General features: G+C 46.8%; 1 protein-coding gene across 1 annotated transcript in view; it reads left to right on the forward strand.

The window, feature by feature from the left end:
• Positions 1-15,828, forward strand: part of Lcp2 (lymphocyte cytosolic protein 2) — a 43,031-nt gene that overhangs the window by 1,711 nt on the left and 25,492 nt on the right. Inside the window, exons 2-3 of the mRNA XM_027938686.3 lie at positions 2,876-2,938; positions 5,765-5,811. Of these exons, the coding sequence (XP_027794487.2) occupies positions 2,876-2,938; positions 5,765-5,811 (110 nt within the window). The remainder of the gene's footprint in view (positions 1-2,875; positions 2,939-5,764; positions 5,812-15,828) is intronic.

Raw genomic sequence — 15,828 nt, forward strand, 5'->3', positions numbered from 1 at the left:
AGGTGAAAACTTCCAAGATGACCCATTAGCTCACGGAAGGAAGGACAAAGGAATTTAGGGTCATGGAGGCAAAGTCTGGGGAGAGGCGGAGGGGCTCAGGCAGGCGCCATCTTCAAGGCTGACCAGGAAAATTATACAACCCGGTTGAATGACTGAGGTTCTGTTGGTCAAGTTCCCAGCGGAGCAGGCAGACGGCCCATAGTCAGGGATGATCCAGGGAGACACCAGACTGCCTGAGTTGGGGAAGGAGTTCTCAGAGATCCCAGACCCCAGCAGGAATGCACAGTGCTGGAGCAAGTTCCCCTCCTGAAATAAAAGGACAAGGGGGCTGAGGGTGACCTGTGTTCTTGGAAGTCCCAGCCCAGCACTGAGCTGGATAGAGACCTTCACATCCTTAGCCCCAGTCCCCAGGGAGGGAGCTGACCAGGGAAACTGACCACAGAATCATTTGGAATGAGCCATTTAAAGCATTGGTCAGCAAGTGCAATGTCCACAGAAGCAGAGGGTCAGGCCATGCTCCAGGACACCTTCCACCACCTCTGGAGTCAGGCTTGTCTTGGTTTGAATCCTGCCGCTGCCATCTGCTGGCTTGGTGACCTCCTTTAGTTCCTTTGATTCTTAAATTCCTCCCCAAGAAAATAGAGATACTAACAACTAATTAATGGGATGATCATGAGAATTAAAGAAAATAATGTGCCCAAGGCAGTCAGCAGAGAGAGGGACCTAATTAATATTCAATTTCCCCAGCTCCTGGTCCATTACTTGGCCCCTATTTGGGAACGACCAGACAGACTGGCAGAGTTTTGTGTCCAGTGCCTCAGACACGTGGGTCTCATCCTGTATCTGACATGTAGGACCCTGAGGACATGAGGACATGAGACCTCTAACTCCTCCAATTCCTTTGGGCCTGCCAGGAGAGCACCCTAAGCTGTGCAATGTGGGGGGGTGGGCACTGACTCCCAGCCATTGTTCCAATCCCAGCGCAGCTCCCAGCTCACTGTGTGAGCTTAGGAGAGATCTTTCCCCTCCTGGACCTCAGCCATTCCACCTACAAAGCCAGGTAACTTCCCTAGGTCAGTGCTACCAAGCCTGGACGGTCATCTGAATCACAGATGATGCTAGTTAGAATACAGACTCCAGGGACCCAGCCCAGATCTCATGGGTTAGGAATCCAACGTCTAGATTCTAGTCTGGAGGTCTATCTAAGGATCTAGAGTCCAAGCTGGGACTCTGAAAAACCAGCCATTCATCTGATAATGATGACAGCAAAACTGATTAATTAAAGTCAACTGACTCTTCCAAAAAACCGCCTGCATGTAGATCAGAGAGGCCAGGGTCCACAGTGCTTTAAGCACTGAGCTCTAACCCAGCTTTCTGAATATAACATTCATTCTGCTCTTTCAATCAAATGGTGACAACAATTGTATTTACTTTAAATGTATGTTGGCCATGAGATAAGAACTTACTTCAATTAAATTAGATTCACTGAATTTTGGGGGGTTTGGCCTGGGGTTTGACTCCAGGGCCTCACATGTGGTAGACAAGCCCTCTGCCAATGAGCTACATCCCCAGCCCTGAACTTGTCCTCAAAGAAGGCTACAAACTATGAGGCCCATGCTTTTGGAGGAGAACCTAGAACCCCCAAGGACAAATATTTAACACTCAGTACTCCAGACATCAAGTTTAGAGGTTTAGAGATATTTTGAGTTATTGAGGACAAGGTGAAATAGGTCCTTCACACAGTTACCAGTTGGTTTTGCAAAATAACCTAGACCCTAAAAATGATTATTGCTATTGATCCTACAACCTTTCTGAGAATCTGACTTATCTTAAATAGTCAGATTAAAACTCATGCAAAAGAATATTCATAGTGCTCTATATTTTGATCTGGGTGGATTATTAAACTGTACTTATATTTGTTTAACTTCACCTACCATATGTAAGTAATATTGTTATTGAAAAGAATGTTCCTGGGGCTGGGGCTATAGCTCAGTTGGTAGAATGCTTGCTGTATGCGCAAGGCCCTGGGTTCAATCCTCAGCATCATGGGGGCGGGGGGGGGGGAAGAGGGGGGAGGATGTCCCTGACAGACTAAAAGCCATGCTCTGGAGTCCGAGTGCCACCTCCATCACCGGCAACCCAAGGAATCTCATGCAAGTTCTTTGACTCTCTGAGCCCTGATTCCTCATCTGAAAAGCGGGAAGACTAAGTGACTTAAAGTAATGGTTTCAGCACTCAGAACTGTGCCTGCCACAGAGCAAGCATTTAGTATTAATTGGCAGTTTTAATTTTCATTATTAGAGCGGCAGTTTGGTAAACAACCTAAATGTTCAGCAGTAAGGGGGTGATTAAATCATCTTGTGGCCATTAAAATTGCGTTTAAAACGAGTCTGTCATAACAGTAGGCAGAGCTGGTATTCTTATTTTTAGTACTTTAGAAGGAAAAAGGCAGAGAGGAGAAATCATCATCTCACTATGTTCAGAAAAATGCAAGGGAAGAAGGACTATGGGAGACGCAGCGAGGTCACCAAGGTGGTCTTTGGGGACAAGACCATGGATGGTGCTTCTTTTCTGCTGTCAGCTCCTCTCCACTTCCCCGGGAGTATATGGCCGGCCTCTCATGGGCCTCAAAGGCAATATCTTCCCTGAGGGCTCAGCCCCAGAACCCGAGGGCGAGCAATTCCTCAATTTCAGGCAGTCTCAAGGGAGTGGCTACAGCAGGGCTGCGCTGGGGACCAAGCCCCACTGTTAGACGGGGAGAAGGGGAGGCTCTCCAGCCACCAGGACTGCAAATCACTAAGCTCTGGGGCAGGCAAGGGAGGGAAACCGATGGCGGGAGCCTGCCTGTCACTGACACCTTCCTCTCTCCCTGCAGCTGAACTACAAGGACTGCGAGAAGGCAGTGAAGAGGTTCAACATCGATGGTGCTCGGTTTTTGGTAAGTTTCTGGCCAGTTGGATGCATTGAAGCCAAGGATGTTCTATGCTTTTCCCAATGGCTGTAGGGCCAGCTGGTCTACCTGGTCCCTGTGGGGGGACATCACCTTCGTTATCTCAACTACTCTCCTCTTCCTCACTAGTGAGTTCATACACATACCAAACACACTTTTGATAATGCTGTCTTCAGTGTATTATAGTTTTAAAAGCTTTATGAAGGGCTGAGAATATAGCTCAGTGGCAGAGCTCTTGCCTAGCATGCACGAAGCCCTGGGTTCCAAACCCAGCACCACAAAATAAATACATAATTAAATAAAATAAATAAAGTGTAAGACTGAAGTGCAGGGACACTTAAGGACCAAGCCATTAAAGGAAAGGGTCCAACTCCAAAGGTGGAGGCAGAGGCACTGAGCTGTGGTCAGGGAGGGGATCTGAGAATTTCCCTGGAGAGGATACTTGGCCTGTGGTCAAGAGAGAGCCTGGGCTGTACCAAGCCACCCTCTGGGCACTCTGCCCCACTCCTTAGTAAAGAAATGGAACAAGACTTCAAGGGTCCTGTGGGTGTACGGTGTTTCCAATCAGGATTCAGAGTGAGGAGGACAAACTAAGTTGTGTGGTCAGTAAAGAACATGAGACTTCAGGCCAGCAGAAGGGACCAAGCGATCACATGACAGTGGCCCCTCAGCACACCCATCCCAGTCTTATATGGCACCCCCGCCACCAACAACTGCTGAAACCTCTTTAGGAACAGTGAGCTTCCAACCACCCATAGTCACCTGCCCTTTCTGGGCACCTCTGGGTCCTGTGCTGAGACTAAACATGGAGTCGCGTTAGTCTGAGTTCTGCTCTCAGGAGCCATGTCAGGCCACCCAGCTAAGTCATTCATTCCCTCATCATGGGCTCCCTTGACAAGCACTTCCCTGAGCTCTTCCTCCATGCTGGCCTCTGCTGTGTGATGGGTGAAGAGGTGATTAAGACATGATTCCTGGCTCTGGAAGCTCATTTTATAGGAGAAAGCAATCTTCAGGAAGGCCTCCGACCACCTCATTTCCAGATAAGGAAACATGTGCAGAGGTGTGATGAGATTTGTCCTAAGTCACAGCCCTGGTACACAGTTACTTATCACAACCTAATCACACAATCACTTTACTCTAATATTGTATGGGTTTTTAACAATTTTATTTGCTCATACTGAGCTTTAAGCCAATAGACTTCCTGGAGTTCTGCTGTTGCTATTCTTGAAATTACTACAAAACACAAATATTTCTTTCTTGTACCTTTAGCACTGAGAAAAGAGGCATCGCTGTTGAGTGGGAATTGAGGGAGATGTCTCTGAGGAGGGTCCTGGCTGGTGGGCCACCCTGAGCAAGCCCTTGCCCTCTCTGAGCCTCCCTTGCTTCCTCATCTGTTGACTGAGCATGTCACATGGGGTCACAGCAGATGATGGTTCCTCTCACCTCCTTGATTCCGTGGGTGTCAGGTGTGATGGGACCATTGTTTCCCTGGATGAGAGATGTCATCTGAGCAGACACCTGCTCTGCTCCACTCTTTGGCATCCATCAGTCCTTTGGAGAATGCACACATTCCACTCATTGTGTGACCATGAGAAAGTGACAGGAGGGGTGATAGGAGCATAAGAGTAGGTCGCAGAATTCAGTGCCTGCTCTAGGAACTGGAATATTTACAGGCAGGTTCTATGAAATCCACCCTCTATCACAAGTGCTCTGGGTACAATTTGGAACTCCTGGTCTAAGCTCCAGTGGATCATCTGTTATCCCTTCCATCTTTAGAACATCCAGGGCCATTCTGCTATTGAAGGAATTAGCTATCCTTCATTTCTGCCCCCTCCCTCCCTCCTTCCCTTCTTTCCTTCCTTCCTTCCTTCCTTCCTTTCTCAGAGTAGTAGGTCTTCTAAATCTGTTTTGCCACCACTTTTTGATAGAATCCGGTGTGCTGGGGAAGGGGTTCCTATGCTTCCCGAAGGCATGAGCCAGAGAGGAAATGTGCTTACTACATGTTTCTGTACATCGCCAAAACCTGACCACTGTGGCTTAGGGGTTGATCTTTCTCAAGTAATAAGAAAGGTACAGGTGGGTGCTCCAGCTGGTGAGATGCTCAAGGAAGTCATCAAGAAACCAGGCTCCATTCAGCCTGCAGAAAAATTGGTGGCTCCTGAACTAAAGGTTCTTAGCTGGCTACTTCGACTCCAGGCCTCAGTGTGCACTACAGACAGGAGGAAGGGAAAGGGCAGGAGGCGCATGGTGGATGGTGAATGTGTCACCCTGAGGTAGGACCATTCTGGAGGAAGGAGATGCTGATGCTCAGTGGTGAGGAGGAGGAGGGAGGGAGGAGAGAAAGCAGGCCTGGCCAAAGCCTGATCTCCTCTGGACTTTTGGCTGACACCCTTCACCCTCTCCATCCTGCCTCAGGAGGTCTGATAAGCCGGGTCAGAAACTCCTCCAAAGAGCTGGATCAGATAAATCCAACCAGCACCTTGCCAAGACCCCTTCAGGAAAACTGAGGAGGGCTCTGAATCCTGGGATAGAAGTGTAGGAAACATTCATGACATGGCTAAATCAGCCCACAAAACCAATTCTGTTTGGTTGCACAGATTTAGACCTTGCTGCAATTATTTAGTTATTGAATTCAAAATTATCTGTCAACATTTAGAATTTGGGTTGTTTCACCTAAGAAATTTGGGATTCCCTTTGGAAAAGTAGATCCCGGCTGCTCTTCGGGTGCTCTGGTCCCCTCTACTGTCTAGTGTCTGACGTGTGACTTTGTGCCTGTGGGTTGTAACCTGTCTGCCACATGTGTCTTCCTTTCAGAACCTGACAGAAAATGACATCCAGAAGTTCCCTAAGCTCCGGGTACCGTAAGTACTCCCCGACTCCATGGGCAGTTTGGGAGGCAGAGTTTGGAACGGGGAGTCAGTTAACTGACGGGGTAGATGAGTCAGTAGCACGTAACCAGTCACTTGAACGAGGAAGGCAGGTAGGACGGGTGAGGACAACGGCAGCCATGGGAAGAGGGGTCTCATGGTGACTTAGAGAAAGGAAGCCACAGACAGAGCCCCGCTGGTAGGTGGATGCTCTTGTCTTGTCAAGGACAAACTCAAGCTGGAACCATGTTTTCATTTAGCGTCTTCCTGACGGGGTAGCTTGGGCCTGTGAAAATGGTACCAGGGTCAGGAGGCTTGAGGTTTCATCATGGTGTCACCGTCGACTTGATGATGGCTTGAGTTTTCTGTACCTCCATTTCCAGCTCAGCAAAATGAGAATTAAAGCAGTTGAAGGATGGGGGTGGAGGTCAATACTAACTGCTAGGGAATGGCTGTCAGGGGCATTGTGTTAGAGGAGTCTTGAGAAAGGGAGCCGTGATCGATTACTGATGTCTGCTGTGATTGATTACCGATGTCTGCTGTGGGTGCTGAAATGGGAAGTTGTGGTACACATGTTGTGACCTGTCCTTCTCATTCCTCTAATGAAGGTCTCACCTACTCAAATACCTATAGGAGCCAGACAGGTGATATGAATGTGTAAATAGGCCAGGTTAAAAAACTAAGGCCTGTGGATTTGTCTTTCATTTTACCACCTTTGAATAAAAGGTGACTATGGAGATGTAATCCTCTGCTAGAAGGAGGATTGTATAGCACAGTTAGGATTAAAAAATAACCATCCTAAAGCTTTCATTGTTGGTGAAACAATAGGGGATGGTGGGGACTGATGTCAGGTCCCATTCGAAAAATGCTACAGCTACTCAGCATCAACCAATGTGGACCCGTTGATGTCCAATCTTCAAATTTACCATGAGTAGCTGAAAATATGGGTTTTATGTGATATATCTCAATTTTTAAACATTGACTCAAATATTTTTAAATTAACCTATGGACTAAATTCACTCTGGGTGCTACTACTTTGAGATGTCTATTCTGGGCATTCTTTAGTTCCTTCTCAGAGCTCATGATGACAAAAGGAAATATCCTGAAGGAGAAGGAAGAAAGATATTAGAGTAGGTAGGAATGTCGGAGTAGCTCAAGAAAAATACATCTAGGACGATTAGGTTTCCCTTGATGGGAGGGATGAAGGAAAAGAGGAGTGAGGATTTGCTTTTGGAGCTGTCTGTCTCGAGGGACAAGTATTGTTAAAGATTGTTCAATCTTTCAAAGAATTTTCTCTAGCCACATGTGGATTTAAGTGTAAAATAAATGTAAAATCTGGTTCTGCAGAGCACTAGCCGTACTTCCATACAGGTATGTGGTGACTCCCATAGTAGTTCCTCCTCATTGGCAGTTATTTGCAGTTTTGCTTCCCACATTTCCAGACCCAGAATGAGTAGAAGACCAACATATCAAAAGTGACCTATAACTGACACAGACATTAGCTTGGGCATGCAAGAACAATAGAACTGTATCCCATGAGTTAAAAAAAAAAGTTAATTTGAGGCATGAGAAATACAAAAAGACCTAAAGAGAAATTTTATAGGTGAAAACTATTATTTCTGAGATAAGGAATAAACTGTTGGGGAATAGTTGTAGTGGTCTGTAGTGCTTGAAAATATAGGAGAAAGGGAGAGGGAGAGGGAGAGAGAGAGATTGATTCCCCAAACTTTTAAAATGGTACATTATTATAATAATTGTTCTATTTGTTATTATTAGTATTGTTAATCTCCTATTGTGTCTAGTTTCTAAACTAAATATCAACAGAGGTGTGTATGTATAGGAAACGCACAGCACATGGAGGGTCTCGTATTATCCATGGGTTCAGGATCTCCTGGGGGGGCTTAGAACATATGCCCTATGAATAAAGGGAGGGCTGCTGCAGAATGGAGAGTAAAGCTATAGAACATGTCCATGAGTGCAGAGAGGGAATGCTCTAGAGACCAACCACAGTTTTTCTTTAAAGGAAAGACCTTAACACCCAGGGGTCAAACTGGTGGCTGGTGGGGCAGATCCAGCCATAGATATAATAACAGGTTTGGTCCATGCTGTGTCTTAAAATCAAGAAAAGTCTCACAAATCCAGTTTCTTTAGAAATAAATGGAAGATGTGCTGATCCAAGCTCCATTTTCTATTATTGTGGCAACAGTCAGCTGGGTCTGATGTCCATCGTCTCATTTAGCTCCGTCTCATTTGTGCTCCCCAATTGGCCATGGTCCTCACCACTTCCTAAGTGATTATCCTAAGGTGCACCATTTTTTTTTTATCTTATGCATGGAGACTTTGTTTCTCTGACCAAGATGAAATACTAGGAATAAGATTTACTTTACCACCAGAAACAACCAGTCAGGACATATTAAGTATCAATTTTCAAGACACTGGACTCCATACAATGACAGACAGGAAGCTAAGGTGAGGAGCCCTGTGATTGTCCACTGCTTTGAGAGTCTCCAGGCCACCGTGCAGGGAGCAGGGAACTCAGGCAGCCTCTGTGGACAGCTTGGAGGTGGAGCGGAGAGTCCAGCAGTCTAGAGTACCTCAGGCAGATGCCAGAGGGGAGAAAACTGGATAGAGAAAGTTCTGGAGAGTTTCAGAGGTCCCTCCTCAGTAGAGGGCTAATCAGTTTATACAAGTGAGAAGACTACTTTTACCAAGCAAAAAACAAAACAAAACTAAACTAAACCAAACCCTGCCCCCAGAGTGGAGGTCACAGTAGTCAAGTGGTCACAGATCTAGAAGTGGTGCCTATTTCTACCCATCTGGCTGGAAAAAGTCCAGATTCACAGTCACTAAGTAGAGTGTGTAAAAGGACCTTGCCTCAGTAATGAGAAATGATTATCCCTAATCTAAAGATGTTTCTGGTTCTGGTTAGCAAATCTTCAAAGAAAGACTCAAAAGATCAAATTATTTCCAACTACATTCTCAAATAAAACTTAAAAAATATGTGTAGGAATGCAAAAATATTCATTACCTCATGAAATAAAATTTCACAGTGTTAGACATCTAATTGGACAGTAAACGTACCCATTTCCATGCAAATAAACAGAAAAATAAGACCCAGAATGAGTAGAAGACCAACATATCAAAAGTGACCTATAACTGACACAGACATTAGCTTGGGCATGCAAGAACAATAGAACTGTATCCCATGAGTTAAAAAAAAAAGTTAATTTGAGGCATGAGAAATACAAAAAGACCTAAAAAGAAATTTTATAGGTGAAAACTATTATTTCTGAGATAAGAAATAAACTGTTGGGGAATAATAGTAGGTTAGACAACACAGGGAAAAAAATGGTAAATCTGGAAACACAGAAATAAAAACTACTCAAAACAGAACAAAAAAAGAAAATAATTATTATGAAATGATCAAAAGAGTATTATAGGACTTTGGGGACACTTGGAATAGCCTAATAGGTGTATAACTAAAGGTTCTAAAGGATAGTAAACAGTGCATGTGGAGAGTGGGTGACAGAAATAATTTGATGAAATACTAGCTAAACTTTTTTCAAGTTGGATAAAATTTTAAAAACCAGCATATCTAAGAGTTTCAACCCACCCTAAACCCAAGTAGCAGAAAGGAAACTAACACAAGGTATATTACAACCAAATTGCTTAAAACAATTGATTAGAAATCAATTATGTAGGGAAAATCTTATAAGTAGAGAAAAAAAGGTCACATTGTATATAGAGGAACAAAAACAAGGATTACAGCCAATTTCAAGTGAGAAATAAGGCAAGTGAGAAGACAATGAAGCAACATTTTAAAGTACTGAGAGAAAAATACTGTCAATCTAGAGTTTGATACCCAGCAAAACTATATTTCAAATGTGAAGGGGAAATAAAGACTTTTTCAGACATGCAAAATCTGAAAGAATTTGTCTCCAGTGCTGACTCACACCACAACAAACATGGAAGAAAGTCCTTTAAGCAGGAAATGACACCAAATGTTAATCTAGAATTATAAAATCAAGAGAATGAAGAGCTCCAAAAATGGTAATTGTGTGGGACTACATATATACTTGACCCTTAAGGCTATTTGAATTCCCATCTTCCAATCCCTATACAAAATTCATACTTCATTAATTTAGGGAACTGGTTACCCTCAATGAGTTGAGCCTTTGTTAAACGCTCAGGCTACAGAGGTAACAGAGAGAACTGGATTATAGAACTGTATTCCATGTGTTAAAAATCCCCATCTGCAGGACACTCCCATTCTAATGGGAGGCTCAGCTACACAATCAAAGTAATTATACTTCAACTCCAGCAGGGCTGTGGCATTTGCATGAACCAGTCCAAGGGGAACAGGAAGGCAGGGGTAATTTCCCCCATGGTATTCAGGGAACACTTCTGGGAGGAGGAACTTCAAGTTAGGTCTTTAAATATGCCATGGTGGTCAGGTGAAGAATGGATTGCAGGCTACTCTAGGAGTGTGTCTGGGTGGGTGGGGGCATATTGCAAAAGCACAGGCCACCCATGTATTTGGTGGAATAACTAGTGGACCAGGGAGGCTGGGCTTCTACACAGGGGTGTGGAAAACAAAGTCTAGACTGATGGGTAGCCATGTGTGGGTCACAATTCATGAATGTCCTAAGAGTGTTAGTGGAGCTAGTGCACCAGGGGTGATACCAGGGTCGACCTGGGTCTTGGATCTATCCATATCCAGCGGAGCATAAAGAAGACTTAGAGGAGGTCTCAGATGGGCACTTGGGACCTAGTTAGGAGATGTTGGGCATGATTCTATGAACAGGGTAGCCCTGGGGCTGGAGCTGTGAAGATTTGGGGTGGGGAGACTTAATAAGAGCTGTAGAACAGAGATGAATAATGATGTTTCAGGTTGTAAGATGTCCTTTCATGCTGAGGCTAAGCTCAACTGATGTCGTTGAGCTACAGGGATAAGGGGGGTGAGAAGTGGCTGCTCAAGGATGTGGAAGGGACAGTCATAGCTCTTGTGTTGCAGGTAGGCAGGGTTGGGGACTGCTCTAGCCATGTGAAAAATGAAACCCAGCATGGCCTATGGTACAACACCCTCCACTGTGACTGAATGTAGACCCCAGATGAGCCATGAGGTCTCCAGGGAATATGAAGGGTAACATGAAGACCATGGGGAGTGTCAGGGGGTGGTCTAGCTGCTGACAGGTAGCAGCAGGAGTTCCAGTGTGGCCAGCACTGGTTCCAGCTCTCCTTCTAATGAGCTGCTTGACCAGGACATGTCCCTAGGCCACCTCAGTTTCCCAGATAATAAAAAAAGCGAGAATGGTTACATGGGTGTACGGGTGGCTAGTTTTAAGTGCTATTTTAGGTATAAACAGGCAGATAGGAGAGCTTAATGAGGTGAGTGCACACTCAGAGGCCAGATTCTTGAAACCTAATTCTGCCATCCATGAGCTACGGAGTGTGGACTAATTATCTCAGCTCTCTGAGGCTCAGTTTTCTCCTCTATTAAGTGGGGATAATAATAAAACCTACCTCAAAGGACTGATCAGAAAATGAGAGCGAGTAATTGTTCCTTTTTTAAAAATCTTGATTAGCATCACTTCAAATTTTTGCCAATTACTCTATTTTGCTAGAGAGAGAGGATTAAAGAATAAAAAGGGCGTGAGCTGACTTTGCCTCCTACCAGTGGTGGGACCTTGGGTAGTTGCTTCTACAGTCTGAGCCTCAGTTTCCTTGTCTGCAGAAGGGCAAAGAACTCATTCAGGGAGTGGTACATATCAAAGGAACCTAAATTGCCTAGCACTGTCCTTAACACATGTAGATATTCTAATTTATTTTGTTCCCTTGTATAGAGGTTGGTTTGTCTTGATTGTCACTCTAAGAAGCCATGGAAAAGAAATCATGTTTTTATGTACAGCACCCAAAACAGGATTATGCTCCTCAGAATATCTCTATTTTCTTCCCTCAGTGATTTAAAAAAATTTTTAAAAAATCAGATTTAGATAGATTCCTGAGGAAGACTTTCTCTCACTCTTACAAATGTCGTTCCTCTCTCAGGACACTGTGGATCCCAAGACACCCCAATATTGTAGTAATGGAAGGTTTTTAAAGAAAACAGTGAGGGTTCCTTTGAGAGAGCCCAGGTTCAACCTCGTGGCATGTCTGAGAATGGTCGGGGAGGTTGGCAGGACACATGTTAGGATCTGCTGATGTCTATTTGGAATTCATTGAAGGAGAAGATGTTTGAGTTTTATATTAAAATCCCAGCATACCTTAAAAAATAAGGAGCCGGGCATGCTGGGGTGGGTGGTGTAGGTAGTAGATAGCTATTAGATAATACTGTCTTGTAGCATTCTCAGGGTCCCATCACCAGTAGCAGAATTAGGCTGGGAAACTTAAGATTCCATCAGAGAAGTAACAGAAAGATCTGTTTATAGCAGATATGGCCTCCAGTCTCTTCTGCACAGTACCTCATTCTATTCCTGAGATGGAGAACACAGGCAGCGGGGAGAGGATGGTTGAGAGGAAGGGACTCAGAGGTACAAAGAGCATTCTTAGGTCTTTGAAAGCTATAACCAGCCCTCAGCAAAACTGAAGCAATTACAAGGTCTGTTTCCAACATGTTCCTTCCCTGCACTGGGCCCTTCCATCTATTGACTGATCCCTCCCAGGTACCTCGTCTCCTTCATGAAGGGCGCCTACTCCCAACTGCCACCCCTTCTCCTCTGAGGCAAGGTCAGTGAACTTGACTTCTGGGCTCAGCGCCACATTGACGAGGCCATGTGGCCTGTGACAGGCACCTCTCTGCATGCCTACCTTCCTCTTTGGTGAAAATGGACTGCTCCTAGTCGCGTGTGGGTGGAAGGGTCGTGCGGCACAAGTGAAACCCACGGGGGAACTGTGGTCAAGGAGGAGGGCGAGTAGTGAGAAGACCACATTGCACCCCCGATGACTCTTTCCCACCCACACCCACGCTCTCCTCTGTCACAGATGGCCGCTAGAGCCCCTACCAGCCTGCAGAGAGCCATCTTGGCTCCTCTCTGGCTCCTCATGGACAAGGAAGGTTTGGAAGGTCTGGCTCTGGCTCTCGGAGGCTGATCTTTGTCGGCAGAACACGTTGTTCCTTGAGGGAGGGATGAGATGTGAGCAGAGAGCAGGCTGCGTGTTGAGGAGGGGCTGAGGCCAGGGGTCCTGGGGGGCATCGGAGCCCACTGTGCAGGTGCCTGCCCTCCCGGGGGCCTGGGGACATGCTGTCCTGGGAGGGATCGGCACACAGTCTGAAGCTGGAGTCAAGGGAGCAAACCTCCCAGGATGGCGGGAAAGGAAGAAGGTGGTCCAGAGACCTGGCTATGCGAGCTATGGTGAGGACTCAGCTGCCTGTGTGACCATCCGGGCTGCAACAGTAGAGTTTTTGTGAGAAACTGCCTGCTCTAACTGTGTGCCCTTGTCTCCTGCCTGCCTGCCTTTATTTTAGGCAGAAAGGAAATAAAGCAAAGGGAGGCTCTAGCAGAGAGCACCCAAGGGGGGGGGGGGGCGCTCTGAGCATCAAAGGACAAAGCAGACAACACTGTCTCCAAATCTGTTACTGTCTGATGTCACCAGGAGGGTTGGGGACTACCTCTGTATTCTTTGACAATCAGGTGTGCAACTCCTCCTCCATATGGGTGGAGGAGTTTTTGACCTTAGTTGGTCCTCCCCAGAACTGTCACAGTGGCCATCCTGTTTGGGGGGCTTCATCTACGAGTCAATCCCATGTTAGTGTGGACATGGGTCAACAGCTGGTCAGAAGTTACCTCAGTGTGCCTGTGCTACTAAAGGGCTCTTCTTCCCAGATAATTGGAGACACTGATAGCCCCGATTCCTAGCTTTACATCAACATCAATGGACCCTCTCAAGTTAAGTCCCATTTATCCTTTTCTCGTGACATAATTTCCAACTAGCTCCCTTGCTTCTGTTTATTTTCTACAAAATTAACTATCACCCTTTGCTTTCTCATCTACTTTGGAAGTTGTTTAAAGACGACCCTAAAGTAATTTAAAGAACACTTGTGACCTTGCCTGCATTTTACTGTGATTACTCAGGCCTATGCCCTACTTAACAAGAAGTAGCTATTGATTTGACTTCACCTCCCCTCATTCCCTGGGTGATTCAGGGTCTCCAGTCCTTGACGGGGGATATTAGGTATTAACTAGTAGTGAGGTGGTCTCCAACTCTCTTGGTTCTCCTTTTTATTTTAAAAGAATCCTCAGTGTCAAGGATAACAGGAGTTTTTCTGGTCATAAGGGCCACCTGGGCACTGGCTGATGTGACTGAGCCCCAGACCTCTCTTTGCAGAGTCTGATCACTCAGACCTCAGGTGGGCCCTGTGATCTGGGTTTGCAGCAGGTGCACCTAGGTAATCCTGATGATCAGGCCTGCCAGGGATTCCCCAATGAGACCCAACCCCTTATTATGCTTATAAAGAATCCGGGATTTAGGAAAGGTAAATGCCTCATCTAAGTCACAAGCAGGGTCCAGCCTTGGAGAAGGACATATCACAGTCAAAGTCTCTGTGCCTGCAGGTTCCATGCCTATGCGTCATCAGGAGAGACCTCAGACTGTGAAGATGACATATGGCTCCATCATGTAGCTACTTAGGGATGCAACTGGGCGGGAACCTGGATCATCATAGGATGCTGCCTTCCTGCAGAGGCCTGACTTCCTGTGGGTGGTGGAGCCCTTTCCCTGGGGCCAGCACAGCCCCCACACAAGGGGAGGCAGAGAGAACTACTTACTGTCTAAGGCTGCCTCTCCCCTCTGCCTCTTTTCCTGGTCCAGAGTGAGACCTGGTGTTTGCTGACAAGAGGGAGAATGAGTCACCTCCGGCCACTCACTGTCACTGGGGTGACACATAACTTTGCAGGTTTGTGCACAGGGAACAGCCACCTCCCAGCCCTGCATGCATATCCCTGCATGCAGCATGGCCACCCAGCCACCTGGCTGGGCCAACAGGGGTCCCTCTGGCTCAGCGGGGCTCCCTGAAGCCCGTCAAAACAAGAGGGTCCTGGAAGGCCATGTTTTGCTACAGGCTGGACTTCGGGGCTCACGCTGCCCCCTCAGCTCTGTGCCGCTCCGTGGGTTCTGTGGTTTGGCATTTCCTTCCTTACCCTGTTAGAGCTGGAACAGCCGCAGTCTGGCTGTTGGTGATACGGTAAGAAGCCATACCGCAGAGAGCGCAAGGCCTCGTGGAGATCTGAAACAGCTTTGTGAGCTGGCCTGAGTGCTGTGGGACGGGGGTGTTGAGGTGCGGCTCAGCCTGCCTCCCAAGGCCTCGCTGAAGTGTCACCTCCTTCCTTGTTGAGGCAGGAGTGTTTTAAACTGCAACCCAGCCCAGCCCTGCACGTGCACGCCCCCGCCCAGCCCCCCACCACTGCGTGTATATAATGGCATTTCCTTATTCTGAAGTCACCTCCTTATTCACCATTTATCACCTGCCTTGCCCTTCAAGCCATGAGCTCCTGGGTCTGCTCTTCTCACTGGTGCACCTTGAGCACCCAGCAGACTCCCTGGCCCCCTGGCCCCGAGGTCCTTAGTGCATATTGTTGAGTGACTCGGCATTGAATGGGAGTGGCTGCTGTAGCCAGCACCTGACCTGGCCACGGTGCAGGACGAGAGAAAGGCTCCCTGACCACAGTGGGGGACCTTCAGCATGCCCACCTCCTCATTAAGCAACCATTTAAAAGAGCCACAAATAATCATGTCACAAACATTCTGATGGCATGATCCGGAGGCGCCTAGGGAGCCCTGGGCCCTGCTTTAAAGCACCCCCACCCCTGGAGCGGGGGGTTGCTGAAGTCTGAGTTCCAGCAATGATGTGGTTGTGGAGGCTTAAACATTGTCCTCCTTCTTTGTCCTCTTAAGCTCCTGGTATGTTATCAAATTCACCTGCCTGGCCACTGTCCTGGGTAGCCGCAGTTCCCTGGGGAGTGGAGAGGAGGGGGTGGGAGTCTGTGGAGGGATGGAGGGAGCAGTGGATCTCAA

This window comes from Marmota flaviventris, chromosome 5 (genome assembly GCF_047511675.1).
Source record: "Marmota flaviventris isolate mMarFla1 chromosome 5, mMarFla1.hap1, whole genome shotgun sequence".
Classification (NCBI taxonomy): domain Eukaryota; kingdom Metazoa; phylum Chordata; class Mammalia; order Rodentia; family Sciuridae; genus Marmota; species Marmota flaviventris.